This window comes from Drosophila ananassae, chromosome 3L, assembly GCF_017639315.1.
Source record: "Drosophila ananassae strain 14024-0371.13 chromosome 3L, ASM1763931v2, whole genome shotgun sequence".
Taxonomy (NCBI): domain Eukaryota; kingdom Metazoa; phylum Arthropoda; class Insecta; order Diptera; family Drosophilidae; genus Drosophila; species Drosophila ananassae.
The window spans coordinates 14,155,376-14,176,430 of record NC_057929.1 but is presented as its reverse complement, the minus strand read 5'-3'; the positions used below and the strand labels follow the sequence as shown (position 1 = coordinate 14,176,430).

Here is a 21,055-nt window from a genome sequence, read left to right as displayed (position 1 = left end):
AGGATTGAGGATGTGTGACCGTAAAATACGAGCTTGTATAAATAAAAAATGGTTAGACGATAGAATAGAATCCATCGCAGGAGAAGGAGTAAAAATAGGAGCAGGAGCAGGAGGAGGTTCTGCGTGTGCCTTGAATTGATGGGAATTAGTTGCAAGCGATTGCGTGGAAATGAAGTGCAAAAAACTCAACTTTTAGACTCGATACTGGGGCGAAATACGACGAGTGGATTGCAAATTCCGATAACAAGAGCGGAAAATGTCAGCTGAATGGTTGGAGGAGCCGCCGGGTAATTGCGGGGCAACTGAATTGGAAATAAATGTGCAACTGATTTCAATGGAAATGCTTATTGCTGTACAAAGAGGGCAGGGGGTCTGATAAGCCAGGATGCTAATGGGCCAGGAATGCAAAGGAAACTCAAAGGATATCCTCCAAAAAAATGAGAGCGAGCTTATTTGAATGAAAACTTTATTGAATAAAAGGTACGGCCAGGTGGAATGGTGTGGAAAATGTTCAAAATGTCTTTAAAAAGAGATACAATTTTTGACATAGGCTCTAAGGAACTAGCTTAGTAGTAAAAGAACTCACCATCTTGCGGCTTGGCCTTCGCCACCTCATGGGCCTTCTTGCGCGGCTTCTTGTCCTCCTCCAGCTCGACCTTGCGCTTGCCCACAGTGGGTGGTATGTCGGCCTCGTCCTCCTTCTGGGCGCCGCCAATCACATTCCCGTTGTTGCCAAAGTCTTCGCCTATGGGCACGTTCCTCAGCGGCAGAGCAATGGGATCACCCAGAGCCGGCACTCCCCCGCCTCCGCCTGCTCCTCCTCCGGCGCCCAGTCCGCTGCCAATACCACTCGACCCGCCCTGAGACGCCCGCCGCCGCGTGTCATCCGTGTAGACCAGAAAGGCTATGCAGAACCAAATGGCCACCAGGAAGGCCACCAGCTTCACAATCGTCGTGGAACGTCGTCGCCAGATGAAGGCCATCTTTGGTGTTCCGGAGCTCTGGGCTCTGCGGCGCTACTCGATGATGTTTTTATTTCCCAGAAGGTGCTAATGGAAGCGGCTATCACTCCTCCCGCCTATCTGTCTTTCTCTCTCAGATGCTTTGTGTGTTTTTCAGCGATTTGTGCCTTCACTTAGTTAGAGAGCAAGTCTGGGGCCGACAACATTGCGTATACGCAACATTAATCAAAGCCTGGCAATGATTTATGTTTCAGGATATGTGTTTCTCGGCTTCCAATTGTTTTTTCTCCTCCTCTCTCAGATATGTGTTGTCCTCTTGGAAGATATCAAATATGGTTTATAGCAGTCTGTGCTGTCAATCAGTCTGAATCGTGTGGATATGTGCGAACCAGTTGCTTAACGCTGTATGGAATCCTTTAGGAATGTCCTGCGAATAAAAGGCAAACAGAAAAACGTATCAGATTCAATTTCACAGACCTCAAGGGCTGGGCTTTGTGAATGCAATTAATTTATTGCATTAAGCCATTAAACTGAAACGCAAATCAAATAATTGAGCCATTAAAGATATTATTGATTTTTGATTTCTGCTGATGATGCGGCAGGGTCTGAGCCTCTCCTCAGCTTCATCTTTCATCTTCTAGAGCCGATGCTTCTTATGCTTCTGAAGCTGCTGCTGTTGCAATTAAGCTTCAAGCTCTCTATCTACGGCCTCGGCACAAACATAAAACGACAGCCAACATGCAACTAATGTCAATATTATATAATTGCAGCAAAAACCGCATCAGAACTTTGTACCGATCCACTGCCTACTGCCACTACCCCTCTCTGCTTTCCCGTGACCACTTGAGTGGCTGCCAGGTAAATGACATGGACACGCCACTTGAGCCCCGAGCCAACGAATCAGAACGGGCCAGAGTTGGAGTTCCAGCCGAGACCATGCCCTAAACAGGCCACTACACCGAGAGATATGCATTTCATTTCACAGAAATATCACTCATTTAAAGCTCAAAGTTTATCCCAGTGTGTGGTGCGGAGTGCTTGCCCCACAGAGAGCAAAGTTGCGTGTCAGGTTGGCGCATCGCATCCACCACCGAGTGGAAGAAGCAAATACGCCAAAGAGCCGCAAAACAAGAAATTGTGGTTCCCTTCCTTGCCTGCCTAACCGCAGTTGAATACCCTTCGATGCTAATCCAATTAGCGACTGCGTGGTGGGGAGTGGTTATGTGAATGGTCAGTGTTTGAGATTGAATTCGATAGTGGTTTCCATTGAACTCTCGGCAGGATTAGTCTATCCAACTTGGCCAACAAGTTTCTAAGCAAATCAGGCATGAAATGGATATTAGAAGTGATCTAAGTCGGATATATATACTTTATTTCTCCATGTGTAAGTCCGGGAGCCAACCCAATTTGCATTATTTTCTATAGCCTTGGCTACCCAACCGAGCACCCATCAGTCCATTAAGGAGAGCGGTATGCAAGAATGGAAAATGAAAACTAATAAACATTAAAGAGTGCCGTGATCGCGGCCCATTGAAGGCTTCTTGGCCAGCAAGTGCACCAGTTGCAGTGGCCCCGACTAATTGACTGCTGGCTTAGAGAGCCACACCAGGGGATAGCTGCCAGCCAGGGTCAGTTGGGGATCGGGCGTTTGCTCCGGGGGGCAATGCGACGCCAAGGTTATTAATTCGAGAGGCATGTAGGGACCCCTTTTTCCAATAGCCCTTTGCCCAAGCCCAACTAACTAACTAGTACGGCAACAATGTGTGCATACAATAAATACAAGTTAATTACTTCGTGTGCCTTTTGTTATGGCTCGTTGGGTTCAAGTGCCATCACTGGGTACTGGGTAGTGGGCTGTGGATGGTGGATAGTGGGTAGTGGAAAGTGGGGTTGGGGAGTCCCTTTTCCCAACACTCCACCACCACCACCTCCTTTGATTTTCTCCCCATGCTATGTTGGCAATTTCCGTTGTATGCGCTTATAAATTGAAAACAAAAGAGAAAGACTCCGGTTGGGGGTTAGGGCACAGCATGTCATGTCCTCACTCAGCTGTAAAAACAGCAACACACAACCACATCAGGTTTGCTCTGGCAAAATAGAGCGATTAAAGTTGGCAGACAGGTCGTTAGGGGGGCATGGTCTGTGGCAGTGCCAGTGGCAGGGGTTAAAGAGGGGGACCAAATGTCCAAACCAAATGTTGACAATCTCAATTATTATATACAGAATGAGCCAAAAACACCGACCAACCACCGACGCTAATTGGCGGACCTCGGTTGACGGTTTTCATCAATTTATGAACTCCGATTTTGGGATTCGCAGTCACTGGTATTTCCTTAACCATTTGCCAGGCAAACATGAAATTTCATCATAAATCAACTGATTCTCATGCTAATATTCCTCAAACAGTGTCGCATCGCTATCCAAGTTCTGATTATTAATTAAAATGCGCTGCTGTCATTGTGGAATCGGTTTCCCTGCGGTCCATGCGGCGTATGCGCAATATCGGGTTTTGGGGTTTATTGGCTTTGCTTTGGTTTTCTGAAAACTCCCATTTCTACCGCGATATCATAATATTTAATGGCCCTCGATGGGGGAATATGCTCCTCTCCAAATTGCCATTTAATGAACGCTTTTATTTTGATTTTCTCCTGTGTTGTTAGTTTGGAATGTTATTCATTTAGGAGCCTAACCCACCACATAATACAATTATGCTTAGGATTGGTTTAATTCTAATTTAGAACACACTAGTCTGGTTTCTATTTAGGCATGAAATCAAATTGTAGTTCTGAAAAAGCAATTATGTTGCAATTATGATTATTTTTTCAAAAACTTATCAGCCTCCTTCTCCATTTTTGGTTAATTATTTGTAGTTTTTTTTGGAGATCTCCCCCAAAACCTATGTTATATCCAGATAAGGGCCAACAACTAATCATCCAAGAGGAAGTCTGAGCATTCCGACAAAAAATGCCAAGTGGAGGAAATAGGTAATGACCTGATTGGTGTTGCTATTGTGGCGATGACAGCCCAAGTTTCCTACTCTGACTTTTTCTCCTCCAGGGCCTACTTGTCTAGGCCTCACCTTCTCCACCACCTGTCTTATCTGGCCTAGCGCTGGGCTTTCGCTTCGTGTTGCGTCTTATCGCCCGGCTAATTGACTGATAAGCGAGTCGAGCAATTTGTGCCCTCCCTGATGAGTCTAGTTAGTGTTCCTTCTTCTTCTGCTTCCGCGATAAGATACCTGCAATTAACTTGAATAGCCAGCGAGCGAAGGCAGGTGAGCCAGCGAAAAAAAAGAGCCATTGAGAACTGTTCCTCGAAAATTGCTTTTAGTTTGGATCGCCTTATCTCGCGCCGGCATTAATCAGGCCTTTCAAAAATAATTACTCAGATAATTCGTCGAACACTTAACTGCAAATTAAAGCGGCAAGGAAAAGCAATGAGTCTATAGTGGTCCGGGGGAAAAACCTCAAATTACGCGTAACAAAGTCCTAGAATTTTTCGCATTTTCTTCGCCAAAAGAATAGTACATGAAAAAAGTTTATTGTCGCGGTTTTTTCTTCCTGCCCCAGCCAGCTACTTTTTGAATACTTTTCCTTGGCGATCATTTGTCATTTTCTTATGCTTTTCGTGAAAACTTTTCGTGGGCGATGGGCGAGTCGAGAAAATGGCTGTGCATTTTCACGCTGGCTGCGGTTCACACAGTTTATAATCATTATTATTTATGCAGACTTAATCCACAGTTATTAAAACGCAGCCACAAGAAACGCCCCGGACTCCTTCGCCTCGTTTAATATTCATTTGCATTTGCTGGCAAATGAAAACTTTTCAGTTTCTAATGAGTTCTCCGAGTCCCGACTCCCGACTCCCGAGTCCCGAGTGCATTGAAAATAAGTCGCAGCTGTCTCAGAACAGGTCATAGTTTGTCCCGAAACTTTTTGGGGGAATTATGTCCATTCCATAAGTCAAGTTCCATAGTTTTAGTTCGCATAGAACTGGAGCTTTATATTAGAAATAAATCGAAAATTATTATTCCCCTAAGCCCGAACTGAAAAACGTGTTTTTTTCTGGTTTATGGGAAATGGGGAAAATGCGACCCCAAAGTGGCTGAGAACCCCAAAGCCAGAAAACTGGTAGATAGATGCAACTGGCAGTGGCAGTGCCAGTGCCAGTGCTACTACCATTTTCACCAGCATTGATGATGATGAGGCTGCTAGTGCTGCCGTTGCTGTTGCAGTTGCAGCTTCGGTTCGTGGAAAGAAAGTTGCCATGGAGAAAATTTAATCAAAATATTTGCACATCCGCCAGCAGCGTGAAGTTGCCAAGGCGACTAGAATTACCAGTCTAAGAAACAGACCAGCATCTGTGGAGGAGAGATGCCAAGGAGATTGGGGCAGGGGCAGAGGCAGATGCATGGGTTTGCTGAAAACAGACAGACAGGTCTTCTTTTTGCGAGCAGCAGGTACAGTGAGAATCACAGCGGAGTCACGCAAATTGGAATCTCAGCGGATGGTAATTGAATTTGACTTAGATTCTGCTACTGAGGCAGTTATACAAAGAATATTAATACGTTTCGAGGTTTAAAGCATCCTTAGAAAATCGGAAATCCCACTCTTTTAGAATGAAATCATAACTATAGAAACAATAACCAAAACCTGTTCTCTAATTATGCTCCCTAATCTACCTTTTAGGCCACATTTCCGCGGTTCGAGTGCCCACCGTCTGTGGCTTAGACGTATCTGGCAGGCAGAGAACTCCTTTTGGCCATTTGGTTCATGTCACGGAAACCAGTCAGACCTCATTTGCGATGGTGCAGTGCAACTTCTTCATCTTGACGATCAACTTCATTTGAGGACGGTGCATCACGAAACGCTTCTTGCAGGCAGCATCTTTTTAGCCCGGTTTCTGTTTTCTTTGACAATTATTTACCGTTGGCGCTTAACTGTTAATTTGCGAGCAAGGCAACCAGTTTAGGCCATCGACCACCGACCACCACCAACCGACCAGGACAGGACCAGTCAGAGCCGCATTCTCCGGCCGGCCGACAATCGGAGGCATGCCACGCATTTTTTGTGTCTCTTAATTTGACAAACGGGAGCGCAAAATGCATTTCACTCCGGTGGTGCCTCCCTCCCGATGGCAAATGGCAAAATGTAATTAAATGTTTTTCTCCTAACATCTGTGTCGTATTCCCCTGCACGATGGCTTATCGTTTTTTGTCCAGTCTGCAGGATGAGCGAGTGATAGCCATTAAAGTGCAATTAGGTAATGGCCAGTCAGAAAGACGTATGGCACTGCCTCCCGAGAGGGGCTCTTGACAAATAAATTAATTCAAATGCTTGGAAAGTTTGTTGCCAACTTTGTTTATTGGGGAGTTGAATGAACCGCCCCCCTCTGATCTCATCATAATTATCGAACCAGACGTCCAATCTATGACAACTGGCCCGCAAACTGTTTCCTTTGTGGCCAGAAACTTGTCAAAAAGTCAGAACAGAATTCCGCCTAATTCATTCAGCAACTAAGCCCGAACTGTCCGACAGAAACTTGCCAAACTTGTTGGCCAAACCCAGCCCCAAATCAGACTACTAACGCAACTAACAAGAAATCTAAGAAGCGTCCAAACGAAACGCAATCTGAATTCTCGAGATTTCGGCTTTTGGACCATTTTTCTTGGCATCTCTTGGCATTTTCAGCTGACCTTGCACTTGCCAACAGACTTGGAAACAAGGTCAGCATTCCTTAAAGACTTGGCCAAAACCAACTGCTAACTAATTTGGGGCCAGCACAAAGTTGGCCAAGACTAACCTGGCCAAAACAAATAAAAATAAATAACGTAAGGCCGCGTTTAAAGTAGAGCCGCAAGGAAATCAATTGTTCATTTGCATATGCATGAGTTTTCCACCTGCAGTGTCCACTTTTCCGCATTTTCCCTCTGTTTTATTGCACGACCTCAATATTTATTTGTTTGCCTTTTCATTTCGATCGTTTTTTGTGGATTTTTTTGGTTGCAACCCCCCACCTTTCAGTTTGAAGTCAAAGCTGTTCCGGAGGCCCTCAATTCCATTTCCATTCCACGCCGTTTTTCAACCTGACCGGTCGGCAGCGGCGGCGGCATCTTCACGATTTTCACGGTTCGTTCTTCTTATTTTCTTTTTTTGCACGCTTACTTCAGCTACTCGATGCTTTTGGGCCTTTTTGGCCATTTCGGCTTTTGTTTGAGTTTCGATTTTTGTTGGTTTTTCCACCACTTCACAGAGGGAATTGCATTTTGCCGCTTTTAGTTCGCTTGGCCCTTGGCCAGCCCAGCCATCAACTTTGGCAAATTGAATAAGAAACTAATTTCCAACAAACAGTGAAGTATTTGCGAGAGAAGCCCCGGCAGACCGACAAATACCTGATGGGAGCCAGAGCTTTCCCGAAACTATGAAATATGACTAATTTATGTTATGCCTTCCCCCTTGAATCCATGGGAAAAAAAATAGGATGTTTGCCAAACTAGTCAAACATAATAAACCACACGGAGAGCTATCAGCGTTAATTCTGTTTATTCAGGTTAGCAGAACAAATAAAATCACAGGCAAAAAAATTAGTTTATTGCCAGCAGAAGGATTGGAAAAGGATAGGACGACCAGACCAGGCTCGTAAACAGATTTAGATTTAATCAAATGATTGCCCATAGCTTGATTTGAGTTGCGAGCGACTGCTGGCTACTGCCTGCTGGATTCGGTAATACACTCAATATATTTCAATGTGGCAGCTCGATTAAATATTCCACACCATGGCGGGATGTTCTACGGAATGGCGCGGCGACGGGCCTGCGGAAAAATGTTTGCTGCGCCGCCCATGAAACATGAGAAATGGCAACAGATTTTGGCCAAAACACACAGCCATGCGAGGGTGGCACGAATAGCAAACTATCATCGTCAGATTTTATATAGAATGTGTTTTTTTTTTGGGTCACCCATGGACAGGCGTATACTTAATTTTATCTCGTTTTTTAGGAGCCCTTTCTGGCCAGGACCCGGGGAGTGGAGTGGGCTGCGGAAGATAATTCGGTTTCGTTGTGGCGGAAAATGAAAAGCGGAGTAGTCTCGGACAGGCCGGAAAAATCGAAAATGTTACGCCTGAAAATTGCCTGTCAAATGACAAAAATGGTTTCATTTTCTGTATGGCTGTATGGGTGTATGGGTGTCCTTCGTATATTTTCCTTTTTCCCTAATCGCTGTTGGTCATTTTTCCCTGTCTAGGCTCGTAACGTGCTTCTATTATATATTTATTTTCCTTCCTCGTCCCTGTGTTGTTCGCAGCAGATTAGGGCCCACATTCTGTGGTCAACAAATAAAAAAAAAGGTCAAAAATGGAGCACCAACGGATGGGATAAAAGTTGTGGTACTATGCCGAAGAAATTGAAAATAACATTTGTTGGAATTTTTGCGCCGAGGTTCGCCCATGTCCAGCAATTTGCTTCGAGCCAAGTTCTGTACATATTTTTCGGCAAAGGTCAGGAAGGGAGGGGACTGGCGATGACTGGAATTCGATCATAAACGATATTGCCGAAAGTTTATGGAAATTGGATACACTTAAAGTGGGTATCCAATTTCTTGATTGCTTTTCTTAAACTTTCTCGAGACTTCCTATGCCTTGGCTTGTAATTAATCACTAACTTATCCTGCGTAAGTCAAAGGCTTTGGGCTTAATTTCTCATTAAATCCATTCGTTGTTCTGCCGTTCGTTAAAGTAAAATCAATTTGAAATCCCCTGGGAGCTAAGCTTCCTCCGGATGGATGCATCCCTGCCACAGAACGCATACATATCGCTGGTGGATTACGCTGCCGTAGCCGTTGGCGATGCACGTTGGATATATGGCAATTATAAACTGCTTAAAAGCAAATAAATCGCTGCCAGGCAATTGCATCGACGATGTCCGAAAGGATAACGAGTATTTGTGGAGCTGCAGGAAATACAATAAATACCCATAAACATATATATAAGCATTTGCCGGGCCATTTAATGAGGCAACATCACAGAAAGCAGAAAGGCAGCAGAAATGCGACAGCTCGTTATCCCCGGACTATCGGAGGGATCTGGTTCTGGATCTGGACATGGGCGACATAAAACTGTCAAAAAGTCGCCTATATAAATCGCTAAACTAAATGCCTTTCATAGTTTAATGTCACCTCCAGGGATTTGTTTTTGGGCTCCAAAGGAGCCCAAGCCAGACAAGGTGTCTCTATCCGAGTTGCAGCATCCACGCCTCGTTGTCATTAAAGCCGAATGAATTATGCAGTAGCCCAAGTGAACTACTTGCAGTCCGTCCTTGGCCAACAAAGCCGATGCAGAAGAGTTCTTTCAAATGGAGAAGGTTTCTTTGGAAGCCAATGGGCCAAGCCAACCCCTTTGATCCCTTTCGTTTTTCTCTCTGCACTTTACTTTTACCCAAGGGAGCTGGAAACGACAGCAAAGACCATTCAGTTGACCATCTCTTGTCGCGACTTGCAGCTTGTTTGTTGTTTTAATTAACTAATTAAGATTTTTCTATGTCGCGCCTAGGTAGAACCGGGGAGGAGCAGTCGCCCAGGTCTAAGGAATGCCTGCATTATTTGTTGCAGCCGAGTTTCTAAGGACCCAATTAACCATTTATGGCCATTTGGCACAATAACGAGGCCAAGAGCGAGAGCCGGGCCCTGTTGCCGAAGACACACAAAAGCCAAAAGCAACACAAAAAAAAAAAGTCAAAAAGTAAAAAAGGCAAACAGCCACAATCGAGACAATGAAACCTGGTCCTGGCTGGCCAGTTAGTTGGCCAAGTTGGGTAAGTAGCCGGCCATGTTCAGTGAAATTGTTAGCCATATTTGGCGCACAAAACAATGGCTATCATAAATTCCAGCTACAAATTGACATTGAAAATTTGTTTGTTTTTTTCTCTCCATTTGTTGACTTACCTTTCCATACAATTTTTTCTCGATTCCGACTCTTTGGATTTTTACTCGGAGCTGAAAATACAAAAAAAAAAGTCAGACATTAGGCCAGGTTTTAATCGATTGCCTACTTTTAGATAATAAAGTAATTAGTTAGCTATGCAATTATATAGAAAAAGGGTTCTAGATTTATGACACTGGCGCTCCATATGCTGGCCGTGGGAGTTCCACATCCGTTCTGGGCCACGCACCTGGTATATTTCCCATAATAATGCCAGCGATCCACGAATTACGCTAAATACAAAATTTATATTCCCCATTTATGGGCGTTGTAAAAAGTGTTTAAGTGGATTATTAATGGCGTGAATTCAATGCAATTAGAAATTACACAGGAAGTCCCATTAAACGTTATAGTTTTAACCCATTTTTCTAAAGCATTTTCCAAACGCTTTTCGGTTTTGGGTCACCGGCTAATCAATATGCTTTCAGACACTTTTCTCTTCTCAGCTTGGCTTTCTCCTGGGCCCGATTCCAACGCCCACATGCTCTGTGCACATATTATCGCACATTTTTCCAACTTTTTGCCATTTTTCCCCTGCAGTGTACAAACCGGTTAGGTGTTGGCTGATGATATGCAGCGACTCCAAGGCACAAACGGACAACAGTTTGGCACAAAAGTCAGATCCAATCGCTTGGCATGGAGCTGCTAAATAATGTGGGTAGCAGTCGCTCAAACTTCAGCCCAGATACATGGCCCGACACCGCATATCTGACGGCTAATTGAAATGGCAACACTAATTAGTAATGCTCTAAAATGGTAGCTGCACTTCCACTTCCCCTGGCAACAACACAACATCCAGATAAATCACACAGGCAACTGGGAAACAAAACACAGAAGCCAGAAGCCAGAACAATATGTTGTGGCCGATCAGCTTAAAACTACTTACAGGAACTGACCACCCAGACTGCTGAAAACATCCATGGCATCGAGTTCATTAAAGTAAATGGTGGTCCATAAACCTTAAGCCGATTACAAGAATGATTCCCCGCTTTGCCGAAAGGGGTTCCATCCTCCGCTTCTAGCTTGTAGCTCTCTTCCCGAAAATAAATGGCGTAAATTATTTGCTAATGATCGCGCTACAAAGAGCTCCCACAGAAGACCGACTTACGTCATAGGGCCCATCATCATCAAAGTCAATTTTTGAAGCAATTGTCTTGGGGTCTTGACCACTCAGTGCTTAGTACTGACTGCCTCACCAAAGGCCGTATCCCGCATAATCATCGATGAGCGAAGGTCACGTGGCTACATCTATACACGCGATGCTTCTTTCAGGTATTAACTATAAAGCCATAGCATTTACATAGCTGGAAAACCAGTTATCAGAGGCCTCGTCATCTTAGCCACGAGCTTAGCTCTTATTTGGGTGTTTTTTTCAAAGCTTAGAAACAGGCAGGTTCCTTGAGATTCTTTTGAGGTATGGGGCATCCGATGAATAGTTTCTAACAACCGCAAAGCTAATTTTCTCTTTTGAAGCCAGCAATTATTTGGTTTTTAACTTTAAACATATTTAGAAAACAATAAAAATTCCCCAACAAACCATCACAGAAGGAGGAAGACCGAAAACAAACGGAAAAACATAAAAATGCCAGGTAATAATTTCTCGCAAGTTGTTTTCGCTTCAAAAAAATGCGAATTATTTACGGAACTACCATGGGGAAGGAATGCCCCCACTCCTCTTGAGCTAAGGACAAGACACCGATGTTGTTGTTGCTGCTGCTGCCCCATGTTGCTCAACAGTGTTGTTGTCGTGTCAGCAGCATCCGGGGAATGCAAACTGCAAGCTGCAGAGATGATGCAGTCCAGAAATTGCAAAATCATGCAATTTGTGGGCACTTCGAATGCAATCAACAAAACTGTTTGATTTATGATCATTTGCAGTTTGCACTAATTTTTCAAATCACAAAAGGCCGAGGCTGAAGCTGAGGCTGAGGCTTGGGCCAAAGGCCCACAAAACCTGACTCGACACAAAAATTAATCATCGCAGAGAGGCAGGCCGAGAGCCAAAAGATAGATATTACAGATACAGAGACAAGGAGGAAGCAGGCTTGAAGGATGGGGCCCAAGGAATCATTACAATCAATAACTAAAATCGATTTCAGGCCTTAGGAGGCCCTCAGTAGCACTTCTCTTTTGGCTTAAATGGTAAGAGTGTTTGTGGCACTTTGGGAAAAAAATTCAAAAACATTATAATCTAAGCGTTTAAGGCTTAGAGTCTTACTGGAGTATTTTCCGCTGTGTGGCTTAGAGAGCTCTAGTCCCTAGATTCTAGTCCCTGGGGCAGCCCTCAGTGCAACATAGACGAAGGCGGAGTCCCCAGACTTGTAATTATGCTCGAACTTCCTCTCAAGCGAGGGGGACCAGCCCAGCGAAGGACCCTGGCTCCTCTGGCAGCTCCCTTTTTGCATTTTGATAAACGAGGCTACCCCTCGGAGCCCTGACTTTGGAGCGATCGGTCTTTACAACGTCTTCATTATGAATTATGCGCTTTGCCGTTTCTCTCACAGCCCCACAGATTTCAAGTTTTTATCTGGGTCTTCCCATGGGACATAACTTTTATTTTATCGCCCAGAAAGGGGACAGAAGGACTGCTACTGCTTATCGCAGTCTGTCTGCCGAAACTTTTGCCAACATGTTGCAACTAATTACATAAAGCGACACGTGCACGTTGTAATTTTATTTGTTACAACTTGAAATTAGCATGAATTTGCTAATTAGCTGTGATTGTAAAAGTTGCAGGCGGAGCGACAACTGCAACGCCATATAGCAGGTCGCTGACGACATGGCTGGCCTCGTGGAGCTCGTATCTGAGAGCTACTGGAGATAGCTATCTGAAGATACTCCAGACAATCTTGGCTCGGCGACAGAGAAGTCTGACATAGAGCTCTGGCAATCTATTTATAAGTTTATTAGAAATAGCCCCCTTCATAATTTTTGATTAATTGCCTCGCCGGGCTTATCAACTAGCCAGTATATCAAATTTTTCAACTAATCTCATATCAATTGGCCAACTTGTTCGGAATTCCACGAATAAGCTGACAGTTTGAAAAACTAATGATGGCGAAAGGAAATCGAAAGGCCTGTCAGATAGACCGTATTTCACTCCGAAATAGACAATATATCGATATGCATTTTAATAAACACAGAATGTTTGCCTTTCCCTGGTAATGAACTCCACCATGCCTTTTCGAAAATAAATTGTTGACATTTATTTAAATTCATGTAACTGCTGTGCAAATTTTTGACTTGTTTTTTTTGGGTGTGTGCCTCGTGCCTTTTGTTCTCATAGAATTCATGAGGACGAAGCTGAATAGCTCTACCAGGAATTGTAAAAAAATTAATTCATAAATGAATTTTTATATCTCATCAGAGATAACAACAAAGGGAGGCCCACAAGCTGCCAGGCATTTGACAAAAATGCGATTAAAACAAAAAACAAACATTTATCGCGTTTGTTTATGGATGATATCAGCGCAGAAAAAAAATAATATAAAATAATAATAGAAACAGGCAAAAATAACAGCCTTGGGGGCATCCATCGACAGTGAAAGTGATCCGATGCGGCAGATGATGATGATGGCACAGAAAAAGAGCTACCAGCATTCATGGAGTCTTGGGCATTAGCTTTACATAACTCCAGACAAAGACTCCAAAAATTAGCAAAGTTCAAAAGAAAATATGAAAAAGTGTAATCATGACTTATGAAATATGGAACGGGAAATGTTCCGTGAATGCCAATAGAGGTTATGCAATAAAGTCATGTCACTTGTGATTGGAGGGGATTTGAAGCTTAATGTCATTTGCATTTCCGTTAATCGGTGAAAAAATAGAGTTGCATTTGCATTAATAATCGATTAAAACAACAAGGCAACGATGCTTGCAAAAAGGATTAAAAAATTTGCACAAAATTGGAAACTAACTTAATTAAATATCCAGAGAAGCATAGAAAATGGCCGCATAATGTTTTAATTTCCATCAAATTACACTCTCACTTGGCTAACCGCTAATTGCAACCTGATAACGATATTCCGCCCAACGCAGTGCTGCTTTTAATATTTTTTTTGATCCCAACTTTCTTTGTTTATAAACAAAAAGGAAAACAACAAACACAATTAGAGTGGTCAGCATGTTGGAAGACAAAACAGGTGCCCTCGACCACTGACAATAGGCCAACAACAGAAAAAGCCAAATACAAACAGAAGAAAGAGTCGGCACGAGCGAGGGTGAAAGAGATGGCCGAGACTGGCATAAGTAAATAGCTGTAAAAATCTCCAAAAGGCAATCAGACGGTTGTTCACCTGGTCTTGGTCTTGGCTGTCTGACGTTTTTTTTTCTTCACTGTCTCTGTTTCAACGCCACAACACCTTTTGGACCGTGCCCAGTTTTATTTGGTTATGGTTTTCATTCTTCACCCGATGTTCTTTTTTTGGATTTTTTTATATTTTGGTTAATTTGCAACGTGCCTGGCATTCCACTTCATGACTCGCAGCCGTCCATGTCAAGTTGAATAGGTTTTTTGGGATCGGGCTGTTCTTTGAATTAGACTTCTATCTGGCTCTATCTGTAACACATTTCGCGGGTGTTGATTACCAGGCGACCCACATAACCACTGACAACCTGGCTTCATCTAATTAAACTTGCAACACACACAGAGACAGGGAGTAGCAACAACAATCTGTACAAAATAACAAAAAAAAACTTGGCTAGATCCGATGAAGTAGACGCCTAATTACGGCTCAATCAACTGGGCCCGGCTGCAACTTCAACTTCAGCTGTTGGCTGTTGATTGTTGGATGTTGCAGCCGCTGTTGCTGCTGCTGCTGCTGATGCTGCAGGGCTTGGAAAATTGCCTCATGGCGACCCATCGCCATTCAATGGGTTACCTAACTTCCAGCTTAATGACTTCACTAAAGCCGGAGATGGCGGTGGCATGCTTTAAATATTTTGCGGCACCTGAATGCATTTTACGAATTTTTCTGTTGCAACATGTGATAAATTGCAGTCAGTTCGGTTCAGCCAGTTTGGCTGAAAGCCCACTCCTGCCAGCAGACTTGCTCTTTCATCAGCCTGACATTTTCTGGCCGGGGATGACTCATGAACTGCACCTTCGGTATAGGCCCGGCTGGCACCAAACCATTAACATTTGAGCCTCAATGCCTCTAAAGGCTAAGATGGAGGCGGCATTTGCAGTGGAAAGTGTCGATATTGAGGAGGGAAATTATTATTTCCAACAGATACTCATCTTCGGGGACTGTGATGATGCAACACTTGCCACAAATGTAAAAAGTTGCGAGCGGAAAAAAGCCAAGGCACCCATGGCTAAGTAAAGTTTAATGCCCGAAGGCCGAAACGCGCTTGACTCCAGTGGTTGTATTCATTTTTCTTTTCTTTTTTATGTTTTTTGTGCCAAAGTTGTAAGCTGAAACCTTTTTGTGTCTGGCGGTTGACGAGGATCCAGGGTATAATGAGTTGAACATCTGCCTAGAACCTATTCCAGCTATTTGCTAATAAAAACTTAATTGAGATGAACAAAGTTGTTACATCATCTTGTAAATAAAAGGTCTAGTGATTGATTGCTTTGTTTGAAAGTTCTTTTAAGTATTCTATTTTGGAGTAAACTATTAGTCCACCTTTTCGTTTCTAAACAATTCAATGTTGCCTAGATAGTGTAACCCAAATTCGTATCTAAAAATGCCAACCTCATTGGCACCTTCCTGGTTAAATGCCACTGATACGGCCCGTGAGCCACAGCTCACCTGAGGCAGTTTCCATTGGCATTTTGTGGCAGTGCTCGGCTTGACAACTTTGCTGGCTCAGCTGCTGCGGTTACGGTTTAATGAACATTCATGCCTCCTAATGCCAAAGCCTAACGCCGAAGAACTCTGAGCCGTTGCAGCAAAAACTATCAACAATATGAAACAAAAACGCGAAGAAACTAACCGAGTGGGGTGCAGGGGAGCAGCCAACAGGCAACAGGTTTCTGTTGATTGGCCTTTTGGTGGTTGTCGGTGGTGGTGGTGGTGGTTTATTAAATCTTCTGCTAGCCATTGTATTTTATATTTCTGTATATTTATTTTTTGCAGCTCTTGGCTGCCGCTTCTGACAGCCATGATTTGTGGCCGAAGGTTAGTGCGAGCCATTAGAGCTGCTTCTGCTTCTGTTGGCCATAAATTGAAGATAATTTTCAGCTCTTCGCATCAATGTTCTGCTATATTTACGTAGTTATGTGCTTTAAAAGAACCAATTGTATCTGAAAAAGTGATTTTTGAAAAGTAAACAAAACAGCTTTTGTTTAATATTCATTCCATTCAGAGCTGTTCGTTTTCGCTTTTCTTGTTTTCCATTTGAACTAAGTTGTGTGTGTTTGAATGCCATTGAATATTTAAAAACAATTATCAAGCCAACAGGTAGAATTGTTTATTGTTATGATTTTTAAATGTTATTAATGTATTCCTTTAGAAGACCTTGCACTTTAAATATTCAGAAACCCTTTCTCAACTCGAATCTCTGAGAACTTCTAAGAATATCCCCATTAGCTTCTGCCAGCAAACTTGCCACAACTGATTCGCATTCAAATCGCTCGCCAAACTCTTCCTCGACACAAATGTATTTATAGTGAGGCCCCCCCTTACCCCAGATGACTGCCCATTGCCATTTCAGGCACTTCGGCAAATGACGGCAATTAAAACTTAGATGCCCGACTGTTAGTGTCGCTTAGTGGCCATCAGAGCTTCGGCTACATTTAATTATAACTTGAGGACTAATTGTGCGTTGTCCACAATTAAAAATATCTTTTGGGGGCGGGTGGGGGCGGCAGAGATTTGTTTTGGTCACAGATGATGGGGCAAGTGGAGCAGAAGTCGCCGGCTAATTGCCATGCCGGAGCCTACGGGCAGTCTGCACTGCGGATGGTAGTTAGTTCCCTTGTCTTTCAGTTCTCCCTGATACTTAACCCTTTTCTCCCAGTGCAGTCCCAGCAACAAGCACTGCAATGACAAGACAAATGTTGGGACAAGCAGCAACAACAAATCAACACGACTGCAACAGCAACAGCAGCAACATGCGGCATACAACATACAAGTTTTGTGGGCCTACAAAAAGATACTTTTTGTATTTTTTTTTGTTTCTTATGCAGCTAATCCAATTCGAAAGCAATTTCTGGGCAGAGTATAGAGAGTGGGAGGGGTGGATACTGTATAGTGTATAGGATGTAGTTGTGCCTGTTGAGAACCCCCATTTACATGGCCTAAGTCCATGTCTGGGGATCTGCCCACTTAGCTGCCAGACTGCAAGGGAGAAGCCAACTTAGAAGACGAGTTCATTGAATTCTTCTCGCTGGGTATTCGCCAAACTCGTAAATTTTCAACAAAAAGGAAAAGAAACGAAAAAGAAGCCAAATCCCAAACCAAACAGGTTCTCCTGCATCCACCAAAAACAAAGATACTCCGAGACGAGACATGGCCTGCACATACAAATACATATATGTATGTGTTTTATTTTTTTCGGGGTCTGCATCTTGGCCGGAAAGTGGAATGCGGCAGTCATCTGTGGCCCGAAAACCAAGACTCATCTTGGGACTCGAATCTGGGGTTTTTGGGCTTTCGGACAGTCTTCTCCAGCCAGCTGCAAATGCATAAAAATCATCGCAGCATTTCACTTTAGGCTGCGTCGGCTACTTCGATTAAGTAGCTGTCAGTATATGTATCTGGTATCTGGTATCTTGTACGTAGACACGAGAGTATCTCGCCACTGAGAGTTGGGTGAAAGCGTTCGTGGTCCGCATTGCATTTTCATTGGCGACCTACTTCCACTTCTAGTTCGCGCCTTATCGAGTCCCGCCATCAAGTGTCAAGCAGTTGGCCAAACAAACTAATTGACCCAAACCGAAATGGTAATCCAGGGGGACCAAGGGCAGGAGGGTCAGCAGTGGCAACCGCGAGAATTAAAAGCAAAGAAAGAACTAACAAAAAGATTTGTATCTCTGGCCGAACAACTCAATCCGAGGGATCATCTTTCGGGCTGCTCCTTTGCGAACAAAAGATGAGGGATTGCTGCCAGTCATGACCTTTCAGCCTATTCAGCTCCATTCCGGGCCATCAATCAATCAAAAATCCAAACAAAAAGTACACATTCTTCTTTAAAACGGAAATGAATCCACGCTTTGGGGCATTAACAGTAATTGTGCAGGCACACAGATACACTCCGATACTCGCAGATACATTTGTATCTTTTATGACGCACACTAGCGCTATCCTATCTCCCACTTACTCCCCCTCTACTGGTCTTAATGACCTTGTAACTCAACTGTCAACTGTCAGCGCACGCAGCAGCAGAATGGCAAACAGCAAATCAATAGCCCGGCCCGACCAGGCCAGGCCGCAATTTATAGTATCCATGGCCATAAATTGGCCAGCAGCGGCAGCGGCAGCGGCATGTCACAGTGACTTTGGGGGCAGCGGCAAGGAATTGTGGCCGAAGTAGGCAATAGGTCTGCTGGGGGACAGGGGACAGCGATCAGAGGCGCAGAAGCCCTCTCATTATCATATAAACAAAAGGGTTTGCGAGTGCCCGGCCACGGACATGCCAAAATGTTTATGAAATTTATGAATTTATGAAGAAAGTCTTCCCATGTGGGCCCCTCATAAGGCCTAAACATTGTATTCATTCGTGTGACGGCGATTTATGAATACGAAATGAGAGCACAGAATTTATGCGTTGGCTTTAAAAAAAGGTCTTCAAGTTGTGCAATTTTGATGATTTAAGGCGACAGCATGATATAGCTCGCTAGACTTCATTCAGTTTTATAATAATTTGCACAATTCCCCACCATAACTACACTCTTTGCGATAAACATTCTTCTACTTGTGTTTATTCTAACCAAGGAACTGCTTATCGCCTCCTAAATTCTTCTGTGGCCTCTTTGTTTACATGACTGGGTACTATCTGGCGGAGATTAGGGGAGAGTGGACCGGCGGAGAGCTAGTAAAATATGAGCAGCCGGCAAATACAAATAGTTTGTGCGATATCGCAGCCGAAACTTCCGCATCTCGGATGGAGAACACTGAAGCGAGCAAAGAACACAAAGAGCCAGAACAAACCCTCAACAAGTAATGAATTACGCGTACTCGGGGTACTCCTCACTCCTGCCAACAATGAAAAGAGCCAAAAAGGCAACGAAGCTGAGGCGGAGGCCTGCTTGCCAAAAATGTTCCAGCCAAGCCAAGCCAAGGAAGCAACTCAAAGGAAGTCCCAAGTTGGAGAGTGAGTGCGAGTGCATGAAAGCCTCCTAAAAACTTTTGTTCTGCATTGTTATCAGCTGGAGGAAGCTGAAATATAAAGGGGCCCGAAACCAGAAACAAACAAAAAGCATAAACATGAAAAATAAACCCGAAATCACGGCAAAACACACACTGAGAGTGCAACTTTTGACAAAAGATCTCGTTCGGCGAGGAAGGAGAAACTTTCCTGGCTGTAAGAACAAACTAGTAGGTCAGTTCCAGGCAGAACTTGAAACTAAAGCCAGAAGAAACACAACTAATAGGGTAATTGGTAATTGGATTGGAAGAGATGACACTTATCTCAGATGGCAGATGAAGGGCAACCACATCCTGAAATAAAACAGAGGTTATCTAAACATCCGCTTGTCATTTTTCAGTCAAAATTGAATACTTCTTTCTATCGGCCCTCCAACTTGTCATCAGAGAACTGGAAACTGGGTTAAGGCTGGCATTATCAGAGCAACGTGCCACCAAGCACTGCCATGCGAGCCACCCATCAATTCCTGCGTCACTCCGTACGTTAGATACAGATACTAGACACTAGATACTAGTAGCTACATAACAGCAATTCGATCCGAAGCCCGAACGTGCAGCCAGCGAAAAGACAAAGCATATTGTATAATCTTTTTCCCATGTACCACATTTTGACAACTGTTCTCCGCTCGATTCTGGCCCAAAACTAAGCTATATTGCTAGTTCTTGCTGCTTGTTTCCAATAGAGAACGTGCCGACGTGCGAATTCTGGGGAAGAAGAGGCCACACCAGATACGAGACACATCCATCCGGCACCTGTTCGATACTAAGCTTGGCTTAGTAATTCTGGCCAACAAAGAACGGGCCGTGCTGTAAGCCAACAAGTTGAGAGGAAGACTCGCGCTAATATGCGCTGTGATTAATTTATTGAAATTAACATAAATGGCAACTGCTTTAACTTTTACCGCCTGACCACAGGTGGCCTGTTGGCCTCTTGGCCAGAACCCTTACCTCTAACTTTACCCTTTCTTCATCGGTCGCCAGTGGCCGACATAAATAATTAAATTTAATTGCCGTTGCTGCTTCTTAATGATGCAACCGAGCATCAAACGAGCCAAAGAGCTATGTAGCCGGGGAGGCGACCTCTGAACCCAAGTGGGAATGGGCGGGAAACCAGTTTTTATGAAAATGGAAATGAAATTAAACGAAACGAAGCCCTTACCTTGGCAAGTGACAGACAGCGACGAAGGTAAATTTTATGAAATTAAGCAAATGCCAAAAGAAAGGACTGGTACTGGGTACTTGAAAGAAAACCTGAGCGAAAGGGCCGTTAAACAAATGACACTTGTCACACGGCTTCTTTAATTGAAATTGCTAAATTATGCATTTGATATACGAGCTGACAGGGCGTGGAAGTAATTATGTTTATATCCCCAACACCCCAAAAATATTCCACCACAGTGTCTTTCTCCAATCGAAGTACAACAGATATACCGGCAGTTGGCCTCAAAAGATATCTGGGGCGGTCTAATCTTATCTAATCTATTCTCGTACATGAGTAACTTGGAAAGACAGTTGACCAGCTGAACTGGGTAGGAGATAGGGAATACAGAGAGGCAAAGAAACATTTAATTCAAAATAAAATAAACAAAATAAACATTTCTCATTAATTAGAGTCGTTGGTTCTCTGGAAACCGTGACACCAATCCGTCTAATCTAGGCGGGTCTAACGAAGCGAACCGTCTTTGATAATTAATAACAAAAGGCGAAAATTCTGATTCTAGGCCAGAAAAACTTTCTGGCCAAAACCAAAACAAAAGCCGGCAAAACGCACGAAGCCAGCCCGCCAGACTGAAATATAAAAAGCTG

The 21,055-nt window shown here is 43.7% G+C and overlaps 1 protein-coding gene across 2 annotated transcripts in view; it reads right to left on the bottom strand.

Annotated features, from left to right (window-relative positions):
* LOC6496297 (putative polypeptide N-acetylgalactosaminyltransferase 9) overlaps positions 1 to 21,055 on the bottom strand; it is a 52,817-nt gene that overhangs the window by 30,187 nt on the left and 1,575 nt on the right. For both annotated transcript variants that reach the window (XM_001960599.4, XM_014908255.3), the window contains exons 2-3: positions 9,902 to 9,952; positions 587 to 1,389 (exon numbers count right to left, since the gene is read on the bottom strand). In XM_001960599.4, the coding sequence (XP_001960635.2) occupies positions 587 to 983 (397 nt within the window). In that variant the 5' untranslated portion in view covers positions 984 to 1,389; positions 9,902 to 9,952. The remainder of the gene's footprint in view (positions 1 to 586; positions 1,390 to 9,901; positions 9,953 to 21,055) is intronic.